Here is a 15,005-nt window from a genome sequence, read left to right on the forward strand (position 1 = left end):
ACTTTTGTTCAGTCACAGCTATGATTCTTTAAGAAGCAAGAAGCCTTAATTCAAAAAGAAATGTTCTAGATTCACAATCATAGGCTGTGCTTCCAAAAGAAAGCATAATTTAAAACACATAATACTGGCCATTCCTAAGAAACTGCTCTACTTAGGTTTCTTAAAGCCACTGAAAAAGCATGTAGACTGCATGCTGGGGACACAAGGAACATACATTGCTCTAACAGGGCTTGACCACCACACAGCTTTGGACTCTACAGAAACAAACAAACAAAAAACCTCATAGAACACCCACTAATCTGTGATGTTACCAGAAAGACTAATCGACTTTGGCCGCTGTAAAATAAACCAACCATTCAGATTAGATGCAGAATCATACTGTCTTTGGCATGTGTGCCGCCTTCTGTAAGTACAACAGTATCAATATTAAAGTACTTGCAGAAGCGCAAGCTACTTAAAGTGGGTTTGTACAGCAAATACCTAAAGCTAACTTTAACAAGGAATTCTTATACAAACAGATAAAAAATAAAATATTTGACGTGTCTAGTATTGGCATCCTGACTCTAAGAAGTGGCTTTACTTCTCTAACAACTAATCCCACCCCATAAAGAGTGCAAAACAAAATACCTTTTTTCGATTTTGCTCCAATCTTCAATTTTGATGGCCAAGCAATCTGTGTATTTGTTTCTTCCATAATCTGTTAAAAAGAATGCATTTGTGAAAAATTAAGTTTTTATTGCTCTCCTACAAAATCAAAATCTCATTTTTAGCAAAAATTATGTTTGGTATTTTAAAATCTGTTGACTTATTACTTACAAATAGCACAAGTCATTGACCACTTTTCTGTTTTTCTTGAGAAGCATTTTTGTCTGGTAACAGGTGAGTTGTGATCATTCAAAAGAAATCCAAAGCGCAAACCAAGACGCTCAACAGTTCCCATTAAGTTCAAGTGACCACTACCAGCTACATCATGTTCTAGGTCCATCAGCGGGAATTTCAAAGTCTTACAATTCATGCAAGTATTTCTTTAGTTACGTTAAAATGGCTTCTAAGTAAAGCATGTCAATTTCAAATCAAGTCCTTTAGTGTCTCCATAAGTCAAAATACATCAGTTTGCCTTCACAAGGTTGGTGGGGTTTTGTTTGTTGTTTTTCTTTCCTCACCTTTACCTGAAAGCAACTTGTTGCTGTAAGCCTATCCAGACTTCAAAAATCTTACCTCTTGGTTTAGCAGTTCAGAGCAGAGATTTGACAGCATTTATTATAACATAGTGTGCAACCTCTCCATAAATCCCCAGCTGGCCGACAGGGAAAAACCCCATGCACACATTTATATAATATTTTGAAATCCATGTAGCCACTTGGCTCAATGTAGACTCTCATTCTGTTGCCACACTTGTTTTAGTGAACAAGTCCACTAGCCATATTATACTGAAATTTAACACTAGCACAGAATTACAGTGCATCACTAACACATTAAGTAGTAATACAGGAGAAGGAACTGAATGACAGCAAAGACTTCATATGTATTAATCAAAATTGCTGGGTTTGTCTACTGAGACTAAGGAACTTCTCCTGGATATTGAGATCTCATCAATAAGTATTATGAGATCATGATCATACCTCTCATTACACTTGAGAGATGGGAGTATCTGATCATCATGAGTAAAAAAGAATATCTGAGGAAGTAAGAAAGATCTGCCCATATTAGATGGTCACAGGATGCCAAGAAAACACATTATTAAATATGCTAGGCAGCATCGGACAAGGCATTTTTTTTACAGAGATGTTGATTAAAAAGTAGGCTCTGAGGAGTTTTCACCTGGAAGAAATTGTCCAGTTCTTTTCTCACATGGACAAGATTTCATACAGCAAGAAGCAAAAGGGTCCTCGCTCCTCTGAAAACTTCAGTGGTTTATTATAAAAAGAGATTAAGAGTGATCAGTTTGCTCAGCTGGAGTAATGTCAGCTAGAAGGGGTCTTAGAATCAAAACAAGCTTGGAAGAAAGGGACCTCTGGAAGTCACTTAGGTCCAAACTCATGCTCACATCATGACCAAGCGCAAAGTTAGGTCAGGTTGCTCAGGCCTTGCCCATCAAGCTCTCATTACCTTGAAGGAAGGAGATTTCAAAGCCTCTCTGCACATTTACTCCAGTGTGCGGCTACCTTTACCACGAAATTATTTTGTTAGAGCTGATTGAATTTCCCTTTGCTCAACCTTTGGCCATGGTTACGTGTGCACCTTTAGGAGGAGCCTGACTCAGTTTACCTTCTAAGCACCGCCAGGGGAAATGAAGGTTGTGATCAGACCCTCTTCTACCTCACCAGCTCCATGCTGAACAAACCCTGCCCTCGGCTTCTCTGCACATCAGCTTCTCCAAGGCTCTGGATCAACCTGGTGATCATCCACTGGAGTCTATCCCATTTGTCAGGATCTTCCTTGGGTTGAGGGGGACATAAGTGAGCAAGCTACTCCACGTGCAGCCTTACAGTAACTGGACAGACAGGAGTAACCACTGCCCATGGTCTGCTGGGTCATACTCTTTGAGATAGTGAGTGAATTTGAGAAATTCATGTTGGGTAATAAGTATTCAGGAGATCATTTAATGAATATAATGGTAACAAGTAAAAAAGTGCTCACTGTAAACTTAGGCTGTAAACTAGAAAAAATAACAAACTAAAGCAGAAGAACTGAAAGAATATTTGATTGCTGTAAGTAAAAAAGAGGTAGGAAAGGAAAAGGAGAGGGCTTTTCAGATAGCAACTCAGGGGCAGGTTCCTCCTGTATAAAAAAAAACAAACCAAAACAAAACAAAAAACATTTGTTCCATTTCCTAAGAACTACAAAAGTAATTGTGCTCTTTTGATTGCTCAAACAAAAGAGAACTACAATACACAAAAAGCAGACACTATCCAAACAAGTTAACTCACCAAACGGGGGGAAGGAGGAAGGAATTAAACAAAGCAGTACATTTTAGTATTTATGGTCATCTGCAAACATAAGCAATAACAAAAAAATAAAATTCCAAAATAATTAGCAAAGCAACTTCCAAGAAGAAAATGAACGCATTAAGAAAACAGCTACAATATCAATAAGTTTTCCATAATGGAACTAAGGCAAACCTCTCTAACAGTTCTTAATTCTTATCTGTTACATCCAAATCCCCAGGACATCACAACAACTTCCAGATTAGTACACCACGTGGAAAATCTGGAAATGTCAGCCAGACTGCATTATACTATATTTTGGGTTTCAGCAACTATTGGATAATAAGTTACAGCTGAAATAAGACATTTCCAGGAGGGTGAAACTCTATCAGCAACATATACATACTTGTCACAATATTCCAATCCACATGTGAAAAAAAGCTATTTCAAGGAATTCACTTGTGTCTGAGAGGGGTTTGGGCCAGGATTATTCTTAATTGTACAACAGGCGACGAAATACACAGAAAATAGCAAGGCATTAGCCAAAAGCAGAAGGGGGATGATAAAGAGCAATGCAGGACTGAGAGAAGATCCAACATAAAAAGAACCACAAGAGAGGAGATGGAAGAGGAATGACTGAATATCATTCAAGACAAGGGTTACATCCCATCAGTCCTCTATCCTATCATTAAAGCTTGGAGACTTCTTTCTTAAAGAAGAAATTCGATTCTCTCCATTTCTCATGCTAAACCAAAACACAAGGAAGCCCACAGCTTCAGGGATGCACATTCAGGGGATGTATGAGAAGATGCATTTGAGATTTTCAAAGGAAAATAAGTCTGATCGCCAGCCACTGAGGTTGGGCCACCTAATATCCTCAAACGCTTTGCAGAACACAATGCTAAAAACTATCGCATTAGACCAAAAAGAAGACTCAGTTGGGTCACTACAAAGACAAGCTTATCGCCTGTCTTAGGCAGCTAAGCAAAAACCAAACAATAACAAAAAACAACACCACACACACAAAAGTTTGGATACATTTAAATGAAGTGCATTTCTTTAAGTATAAAAATGCTCAGAGTATGTGCTGGCTTTCAACTCCAAGCAATAAACTTCATGATAAATTCCAAGCTGATTGCAATAACCAGCTTTTACACAATTTCGAAAATCACATATTATATAGGGGAAAATAAAGTGGGTTTTGCTGCAGTACTTATTTTTTTACCAGTGAAAAAAATTTATCTTGCCTGTGAAACAATTCAAGCATTTTAACTGCCTAAAGAGGTTTGCAATGGAAAGTAACATTTTATTTTCAAGAAATTGGGGCTTTCATAGGAACCCTTAAGAAGAGTTTAAATTACATTGCTTGCTTTTTAAACTATTATATTTATTTTATTATTTACATATTGTATTATTGTAACAGCAGGAGTGTCACAAAGCTGTAGAAAACAAGAAACTTAATTTTTACTGTAGCTGTTAAACTTGAAAGTAAAAATGATGTTGAAAACTGTGCAATGGTAAAACTCTGCACAGCATATATCACTGCTGCATCAACTTTTAGTTCTGTTTTACCACTCTAACCCAGGCAGTTTTAAGTGCCAGGATATTTTTTTTTTGTCCTGAAACAAATTTGGACTCAATTCCATAAAAATATCAACTGCATGTTGCAATGGAATATTTTTTAGTGAAAACTCAGTGTTAATGCGACATACCCTGAAAACAGCAGTACTGCTCTCAAATGAACAAACCAGAAAACAGAACTCACTTTACAAGTAATGTAAATATAATACATGTATTTTCATTATATAAATACTTGATTAACAAAACATTTAGAGGAAATTCAGGTGAGAGATGAGTGAATAGAGTTCATGGTCTCTATGGAATAGCACCTCTGCTTAGGCTTCCCTTCTGTTCACATAAAGTGACAGGGTTTATACTAATCTGTACTTTACTCACCTTGAGGGACCAACTGACCAAAGGGAACAGGCATACTTGGCAGCAAGATTTAATCCCATAGTAAATAACCTCAAAATGAGGGAAACCCTTAGAAATTATGTATCTACATCTTCCCTTCCTCCCCTTTCCCCAGGGGAAACCAGAGTGTTTATGGAGCCAAAATATCTAAGCTATTCTCCATGCAGAACATACAGAAGATGACACAGGATACAAGAAGATATCAACAAAACAAGTAAGACTCTGCCCTGACCCTGAAAAAACTGTCTCTGGCTGCAAATCATTGGGCCTTCAAGAAAAAGAGCGTCTAGCTGGAAAGCAGCTGGAAGAAAAACTTTTGGCTTCCTTGTATTCCAGCTTGAAAAATTTATAGTTTAAGCACTTTGGGGAGTTTTACATTAAGACAGCAAGAAATTATGGGGTTTTTTTATGTTTTAAGTTTTGTTTAGCTGATTTTGGATGGAAACTGGAATGCCCTGAATGCGAGGGGAAAAAGAAAAGGAATCAAAACTCCCCCAAAAGCCCATGAGCATTTGAGCATCCCAGAATTCAAAGGAAGTACTTCACAGTAGATTAAAAAGAACAACATTATGAAATAGACCTTTCTTCATTTAAAACCAGCACATTAAATGGAAGTAGTATTCTTTGTAATTAGTGTTAAGGTATCTATTTTTGACCTTCCCACCTTTGGGATTCGTGCATCTCAGCCATTTCTGCCTCAGCTCTCATTCAAAGTGAAAAGAAAAATGGTTAAGAGATGAACCTGCATCTACCAGTGAGTTTCTACAATTGGTTTTCCCAACTCAAGCTCAAAAATGAGCTCATTCCAACTGAAATGACAAAAGTAGCTCTCGAAACTGCAAGCATAATTGTAAAAAAAAATAAAAGGCAGTTTCTTGTTTCATCAATGGAAAAACCCTCTCTCGCAGCGTGAGGAATTAGCTTCCTCAGTTTAATCTCACTTAATCCAACAGAAGACATATATATATATATATATATATATATACACACACCATTTTAACATGCAGAGTGCTTAGACAATTAATAGATGTTTAAAATCTTGTAAACACGTTTAAATTATATTTTTAGAACAGGTACATGTTTATCTTAATCTATATGTAAGAACATATTTCACTTCTTAAAAAACACACAACACAAGGTTTTGTAGACGCCCTGAATTTTTCATGCTATTAAAAGCCTAGAAAGCCCACTGATGGATTTACTTATTTGGCCATATCATGTTTTGAATGGGTGAGTTTTCGGTCTGCAAAGAGTTTTCCTTGGTTTTGCTCTGTGCAGGTTAAAAACAAACAGAAACACCTCGGTTTAGATCAACAACATCAATGGCACAAGACACTTAAACATCTGCAGTACTGCAACGGTACCTTATTTCCAACTTTCAAAGAATGAAAATCCTCAGAGAGCAGCTAACTTCTTTGGCACTTGGAATATTTCAGAGACTACGCTCCATGCCTTGGAAGCAAACAGCAAATCCCATCCATGAGCCTGGTGACAAATGCTGAAAGCTCAACATCCTGCATGAAGTATTTTAGTCGACCAATTGTGTACATTACACACAGGTGATCATATCCATGAAAATAAAAATTATTGGCTCTGAGGCAGCATAAAATACAGAGGTGAATGAGCAGCAGAGGAGGGAACTGAGCAGTGATTCTTTAACTTAATTAACCCTTCTAAAAGTGAACCAGTTCCCTCTGGGGTGCTGGGGGCAGGTCCTGCTGCTTCAGCACGTTCTGTGACAAAGTAAAAAAGGACACTATAGGGAAAAATTATATCCTTCCAGATCTTGATTTTCACTCAAACTGACTCTGTGCACAGACAAAAAATGACCACAAAGCATACAATCATGACAGGGTCCAAACTATATTCTGAATTATCTTTAGGGTCAACTCTTCATGTCATTCTTAACCTCACATTTACACATCCCACAGAGAGAGCATTTCTTAGTATAGTATCTTCCGGCAAGACAAAAATGTATGGCCAAATAAGATGTGATTTTTCCAAGCATATGAAATTTAAAATTAAAATAAGTTGATGCAGTGTTAATGTAGCAAGTTAAGGGAAGAGGTAAATGGGGAAAGAGAAGAAAATTACAGTGAATTAGAAAAAGAACAAAACCACACTAAAGTGTGAGATAAAAGATAAATAGCTAAACTGCATCAGTAGCCCTCTCCTAAAAACAAAGCCCCCAAAACAAACAAAACCCCCCAAAACAAACAAAACCCCCCAAAACAAACAAAACCCCCCAAAACAAACAAAACCCCCCAAAACAAACAAAAAAGGGACTAGAAATGCAGAATAAGCACTGTTCATTTATATTTCATGTGCACACCTTGGAGCAGCAATTTTAAGGGCACCTCTAGACAATCATCATTATTATTGGTAACATGACCATCTGGAACTTCAGAGTCAATTGCGTCTGCAAATTCAAGCTTGCTCCCGATCTCCATTGTAACATAGCATCGATAAATATCCAGTTCTTCACTGACATAAGAACTATAAAGCACTCAGAGCCAGAAGCAACCCCCAGCATGTATTAGTAGAAACAAGTGCTTCCCAGTGTTAACAGTGTACAGTTAAACTGCTGCAGAGAAGAAAATCCCATGTGTGAGGGTAGGACAAGGACAGCGAAGAACAAAAAGGATTAGAAAAACTATTATTTACATAAAGATCATGGTAATAGAAATTCTGGAAGTAGACATTTGGTAATCTTGAAGTGGAATATCCATCAGGTTAGAGAAAACACAGCAGTTCTTTATGGATGACTATAGGTTATTAGATTTCTGGAGGATAATTCGTACCCAAGAAATATTTCACACAGAGCTGCTGAAGGGAAAGTGCCTGACTGTTTTGTTACATCACTGTATTCATCCCCATTTTCAATAGGGCTGTTTTCAGCGAACCATTTTTCCCCCCATCGTCAACAAAATTTGCTCCATCAATTTGCAGAAGATTAAAGTTACTGTGCAAGACAGCAAAGAAAAAAATGAAACACAGCAATAGTAAAAGTAGTGCCATGGTAATGGCCTTATAGAACCTGACAAATATGCTGGTTGAATAACCTTACGGTGAAACAACTGCAAAAGCTTTGTAAGTATGGTTTTGAATGATAAAGCTTTAAAACACCACCACCACCACAACACACACACAACAAAAAAACAACCAAACAATCTGACTTGTTACAGCCTTTAAACAGTTACAAAAAGGAGACCAAAACCTAATTGAACTTTACATGATGTCATCCATCATCTGATATAGGCTTTTAAGCATTTCTTTTTCCCAATATTACCTACAATATTCTTCAGGATACAAAATTAATTCAGTAATTGACTGAAAATACTATGAGAGATCAGAGTGGTCCAATCACATTTATCTTACCAGAAGATAAACATCACCCTCATTTTGTGCCTGTTAATTTTACTCTACACATAGAACAATCTTAAATTAATAAGGAAATTGGTTAATATAAAACCAACACATAGTACTGTCTTAACCTCAGCAACATCTGCAAAATGACTTTTTAGTAGACAAATACTAATTTGAAGACAGATACAGGTCCTTACCCACTATTATCTACACATGCACAGAAGCTGCATTTGATGCCAACACTTTCTGCTAAAATGTCCAGTTTTCATAAATGAAGTGCTTCAACTCAAAGTAGCCACAAAAAGTGAACCAGCAGCTCTAAAACTGAACATGAAAAGCATAAGCCTGCATTCTGAACACAGCTTTAAGATCCATAATGAAAGCTGAAGCTGTGCATAGAATATTTAGAAGTTTGGAGTTCCAGTTGATCAGCAATTTTAATTTTAAAAACAAAACCATTTCTCTTTCTAAGACGACACAGACAAAATAAGTTCAAAATGAGTTCAACATAAACACAGTCACAGTTTGGAAGCAAAATCTGCTTGTAATTAACCAGACAAAAGTAACAGGGCAAAGGAATTAGTTATCCAATTTACTAACACTCACAAAAACAGCCAAAATTCAGTATTGCAGATTTCACTAGTTAAAAATTGTTAACATCCAAATGATCATTTCATTGTAGAAAATGAAACCATTAGATGTACAATCTAATCCAGTATTAACCAAATGGTGACATGACAATTTTAAAATCAGACCTCAGGATGCCTAATAATAACAAACACACACAAAATTTGTCAGTCTCTGAATATTTTGTTTTACGAAGTGTTCATCTTGTGCATTCAGAGAAGCGGTATTAGTGTGGCTCCCTCAGCACATATGCATTTAGAGCAGTAAAAGCAAGTTCACTCTTACAGTTTATTTGAAATGTAGAATATCATTTGCATGAAAATTAAAAAAAAAATTCTATATAAGCAGAAGGCCCAAGCTGAAGAGTCACAGTCGAAAAGTAAAATTTTACATGGGTTGATACTACTTCTTCTAATGCAGCAACATCTCAAAGGATGACTAACCCCTGAACATGAATTTTGGCAGCAAGAACAGAGCAATGGGTGTAGCTGGAACCAGCAGTAGTATCATATTTAATGGTTTGTTATTTTTTTTTTTTGGGGGGGGGGAGGGGAAGCAGAGGAAGAACAAGGATGAGAAAGAAGAACAAGAAACAAAAAGAAATTGCATACAGTTATCCAGGAATTGACAGTATGAATTCAGCCTCTAGAACTGGTGAGGCCAGAGCCAGCACATCAACAGTCCCCCATCAAGGGCTGTTGGGTTTGGTGAGGACATACAGGGCATGTAAGAAATTAAAAAAGACGAGATGACAAAACTTAGCCCAAAGTTCTGTGCAAATGTGTAGCCCTCTTGCAAGCTTGGCCAATGTTCTGGGTATAGCAATGGATTCCTATCCCAAGCTCTATTGTGAGATTTCTGCCTTCCCCCACCCCCTTAAGCTATATATGAAATCCCAAACTAGAATTCACTGTTTAAATTAGAACTATTACTCTCAAAAGAAGGCAGTACAGTGCATCTGACTCCACAGTATCAATGGCACCTTTCTGCAGGGGAAGGCAAGGGGCTATTTCTGAGCAGAACACCCAGGCATCCTGGAATAACCCACCGCTCAGAGGGTGCAGGTTGTGCTCCTGCGGGGCAGACAAGCCATCTCCTATACAGGGTGAGATTTAAAATGATTAAACATAGAAAACACTAAGTTTGTTCTTCATTTAGATTGTGGATACTAGTAGTTCACATGCAAGTGTAAACTACTTACAGATTCACAACAAAATGATGCACAGGGAGGATGAGGATCAAGCTGCAGGTGTGTAAGTGTCTGGGCAAGAAGGAGCAGGATGAACAAAGTGCGAGGATGCAAGTGCATGTGTCTCTTGTCGGGTAGGGGTCCCTGATTTTCCTATTTCATATTCTGTCAGAAACCCCAAATGCATTTTTAGAGAACTATCTGACTACTTGGCCAGTCCTTCTCCCCTAACTTCACTTGTCTTTGAAAAGGGTAATATTTTATCATATGGGATAAGCTGTATGAATAAGGTTCAATACTGCCATACATGTGTTTCTGAATTTTCCAACTAATTTAGATTGGGTATAAAAAGGCAACAGAAGGAAAACACACCTGTTCCCACTGTCATACTTCTACACAGCTTCACGTCAAACTAAGCACAGTACTAACATGCTTTCCTCCAGCTTCTCATGTCCAATACTTTTGCGGTCTGCATGTACAGACTTTGAGACTTTCACAAAGCAGCAAGCGGGCTTTTTTGTTGTTGAAGACCATATTCTAGCCCAGATTAACTCCGAACAAACTTACCATCCTCACTAGGTATTCACAGCTGTTCCTAATGAACTTTGTCAATAATTAAGGTAAACTTGTGGAGGATAAAGAAGTACCAAAGCTAAAATTAGAGAACAAGATTAACACCCTGGGCAATGTACTTATGTATTCATAGTTTTGATCAATGGGGATCAGCTGATAATACTTCAAAAGAACTAATTAACAGTTTATATGTAAAGGCAATAAAAGCAGCAGAGTATATAACATCAGCTTTACAACTTTTAGGACATAAATAAAAGCTCTACACCAGTAAGGAGAAAACTAGGGAAAGCTACCTATGTGCGTATGGCTTTGGAATTTATATTGTTTCCTTTTCCATTATGGCATTTTCAGCTTAGAAGGAAAGATAATACATGCATGCTCACACATACCCCACATCTTTTAACCTTCACTTTACCTGAAATGAACTGGGAAAGAGCATTCTTAAAACAAGAGTCTTGTTTAAGAAAGCACTGCAGTATTGTTGCTGCATCCCACAACTGCACTAAGTGAACCTTCTGCAACAATAACATTTACAGAACTTTGTACTTAATTTACAAATACAGCAAATGAAGTTAAGGGAGAAGAACATTTTTGATCAAATGCCCTTACCTATGGTGAAACACTAAAGTCCTTCCTTTACTTGACTTGAATGTTTGACTCACTCTCAATGGAAATATTAATCAAAGGTCACAGGTAATACTTTTATATAAATGGCTGAAAGTAATGTAAAAAATTTAAAGGGATTATCTAAACATGCAAAAAACCCTATAAATATATCCGCGTGTACAGCATTAATGAATTCTACACAACTAACATAAAAGGGGGAAGTTTAGCTAAGAAAAAAAGATGACTTAACAATGAAACCCCCACAACACGTTGTTAGAAACAAGTATGCAGCCAGCTCTGCTCTCCAGAAGCAGCAAGTCTCCTCCCTACAAATCAGGAACCCAGTTGTATTATTAATTTGTATCATTCTCATACTCACCACCTCTTTTTTTCCCCCCCAGAGGGAAATGAAAGATCCCAACCACTTCCAAAGACCAAAATCCCTCCTCTATTTAAGAGAGGATTTAACTTTCAGTGTGAAAAGGATTAACCATCTCAGTCAAGATAATAGTGACAAATTGCTCCTTGTCTGCTGCTTTTCAGTGCAATTGACCTTGCACAAAATGTTAAGTATAGTAATAAGGTGGCACAAAATGGAATGTCATCAGCAACTGAAACTCCGATTCACTTGGAACTCAGACCAAGCTCCCAGCAGTGGAGAGCCACTCAGTGTAATACCACAGGATCAAAATCCTCACTGTTTCTGGCCAAGGGAAGTATTCACAAGCAACTCAGCAAGGACAATTGCTGTTTTAAGACTTCTACATGCAGTTGACCAGGCCCATCAGAGAGCATTTTCAAGGATTTTCCACTTCAAGGATTAAGCCCATCACAGCATTTTCATATTACAGGTAAACTCTCAAGATTGTTCCCACTATTTTAGAAGCAACATGGAAGAAACTAAAGATCCAATAAATAAATAAACCTTGTAATTACCCCATTTCCTTAACAGAATGATTGCTATACTAGACACATGATGAATGCCGTTTTCCCCACCACTTAACTCTGCCTGAACTAAGCAAAAAGTTAAGTAAGCGTTCTTGATTTACCTTTTTAGAGAAACGGATCCAACCTAAACAGTCTCCTTCTTTCCACTGGGTGCGGTTTTGCCAAAAGGGAGACAAACCTCTCCACCTCAAGACTTCTGCAAACATTGACTGCCACTGACATTCTTTAGACCCCTAATCCACACCACCCTCCCGGAGCAGCCGCTTCCTCTTCCATAGAAGTGAAACGAGAGGAAGCCCCATGTAAATCAGAAGCACATGTCAGTGGTTCCCATCCCAGTCTAGCATAGCTGGGCGTTTCATTCCAATTCTGGAGACGTATGGCCTTAATATATCCTTGTCACATGCTATGAGGCAAACTCTACATCAAGAGGTTATTTTAATGCTAATGCGGATACTAATTTCTACCCATTAAAAAGTGGAAGGTGTGGAGCTTCTGCAGTTTGAAACTGCCCCTGTGGTTGAAATAGAGAAAAAAAGAACATGATCATATATAATAACCGTGAACTGAAATAAACTGATAACTGAGGAATTGCCATCAGAAAAGGGAATAAAGCCTTAGGCAAACTATAGTTACAAGAGAAGTCATGGATGAAGACACATGGAAAGCCCTTCAGAAGTTACTGCTGATCACGGAAAATAATCAGCTTGAGACATCTTAGTCTCAGGTCAATGATTAATATTTTTATGTCTGAAAATGCCCTGAGCCATTCACATTTGAAGCTCTACCTACACGTTTCATGTTCAGAGATTAAAAAGGAAGACCGACCAATTCTCAGCCTGACATACTGCACACAGAAAAATATATTTTTAGTTAAATTTATTTGTATCAATACATACTATCTATACTTATAAAAGCACTCAGGCATACATAAACACTGTATCAATATATTCAGACGTAAGAATTTTGCAAACATTACAAGGTTTGGCCCAGATCAGCCTAACAAACATTTTTCAGAGATACACGTGAAAACACAGGATTTTGCAAAACAGGTCTCTCACTGTCTTAGATAAACAGGGCTCAAGGCAGCTTCCTTACACCTTTTGCTGCCAGAGCATACTAAACAAATAAAAGGTAATAAACATTAATAAATACTTCATGTAGAAGGGGAATTTAAAATAGAGGTGGCTAAAGATACAATTAGATATTCCCATTTTTTATGTCTTCAAAGAGGTGGGGTTTTGTTTGTTTTGGTTTGGTTTTGTTGGTTTGTTTTTTTGGGGAGAGGGTGTTTGTTTGGAGTTTTGTTTTAAAATATCTTACTGCTACTGCTTCCAACATATACTGAAAAAAAAACTCATTTTAAAGGATGGTTTCACCCAATATTGCCCCTAAAATGGTCTCAGTATCTCTTAACATGCTACTTATTGAATAAGATAAGAAACTACAGATGAAACATGTTACAGGTAAGGACAGGGAAGACAATTTTAAAAACCCCTAGTCTTCCTTTCCACTCCTAAACCCCTAATACTTACCAGAATAGATTTTGGCACACACATGCAATATTTGTCCAATCTGACCATCACACTTCCAAGCATGATTATACCCCCTTCGGGGAATGACAGTCTGCCATCAAGAGAAACATGAGCATTTAAGCACACTTTTTGCCTAAATCCAATAATACCTTAAAAAACTCTAACTATCTGCATCTGTAATGTAACTCTAAGTATCTGCATCTATAAATTAATATATTCCTACAAAACCCATTTCTCTCTGGTAAAAAAAACAAAAACAAACAAAAAAAACTAACAAAAAACACACACACACACAAAACACCACACAAACCCTAAATAATCTCCAATATTCAGAAACAATAATATCCAGAAGTTACAGCTGGCTGGTAGTACATTGTGCTTTCCACAAAACCAAACTCTGCAAACAAACTCTTGAAAGCCAGGAGAGGAAGAGCTGAGGACAACCCTTTCAAAACACTCCAAAAGCCCACAACTAACACACATACACACCAAATTATGCTGAAATGAGAAGCTTACATCAGACCTAGAGTCGAGCACCTTCTCAAGGCAGCACATGTGCACCGTTTCCATTCACCACCTTCTGCAAGCGCTGTCCCATGTTAGCCCAAGAACTCCACCCAACGTCTAAAAAACCCCATGACCTTCACCTATTGCCCACCATACTGACAGTCCTGTGATAACGCTAGATGTCCACTCTTGCCCTGAGAAATTACAGAATGAAAGGTTATCACCAGCACTAACATTTCCACGTTTTCAAGAAGAAAGTAAAGCATTAAATTCCCCTCTGTCCACATGGCCAAGCCTCATCTGTTTTGGATTATGAACTCTTTAGGGCAGAGACCCACCACCTTCTTACATTTTATATAAGAGTGCCATGCATATCTATAGTGCTACATAAATTATATATTCCTTGGAACAATGTCCTGGCTTCATCTGGGAAGGGCCTTGCTTGCCTATGAGGCGTGAACCAGATGTTATGGAACTCAATGGAAAAATTCCACCATCAACTGAAAATGGGCTTTGGATCAAGAACAAGTAGTAACTTCATATTAATTTATTCTGTGAGAGTAATACGTAAGACAATAATATATAGAGCAAGGTCCACAAGGATCTTTTTATATAAATAGTATGTAACACAACAGCAAGTCAGTCCTTGTTTATTTAAGAATACCTGTCACTGAACTGCAGACCAGAGAGCTCTAGAGAGAAGCCTATCACGTTATTTACTTATTTCTTGCTAAATTATTAGCAGCTCCCAGT

At 37.6% G+C, this 15,005-nt stretch overlaps 1 protein-coding gene across 1 annotated transcript in view; it reads right to left on the bottom strand.

Moving 5' to 3' along the window:
- The window catches only part of BICC1 (BicC family RNA binding protein 1), a 102,404-nt gene that overhangs the window by 50,789 nt on the left and 36,610 nt on the right, over nucleotides 1–15,005 (bottom strand). Inside the window, exon 3 of the mRNA XM_082053081.1 lies at nucleotides 628–697. Coding sequence (XP_081909207.1) covers nucleotides 628–697 — 70 coding nt within the window. The remainder of the gene's footprint in view (nucleotides 1–627; nucleotides 698–15,005) is intronic.

The sequence above is a fragment of the Streptopelia decaocto genome (assembly GCF_964273445.1).
Source record: "Streptopelia decaocto genome assembly, chromosome: 5".
Taxonomy (NCBI): domain Eukaryota; kingdom Metazoa; phylum Chordata; class Aves; order Columbiformes; family Columbidae; genus Streptopelia; species Streptopelia decaocto.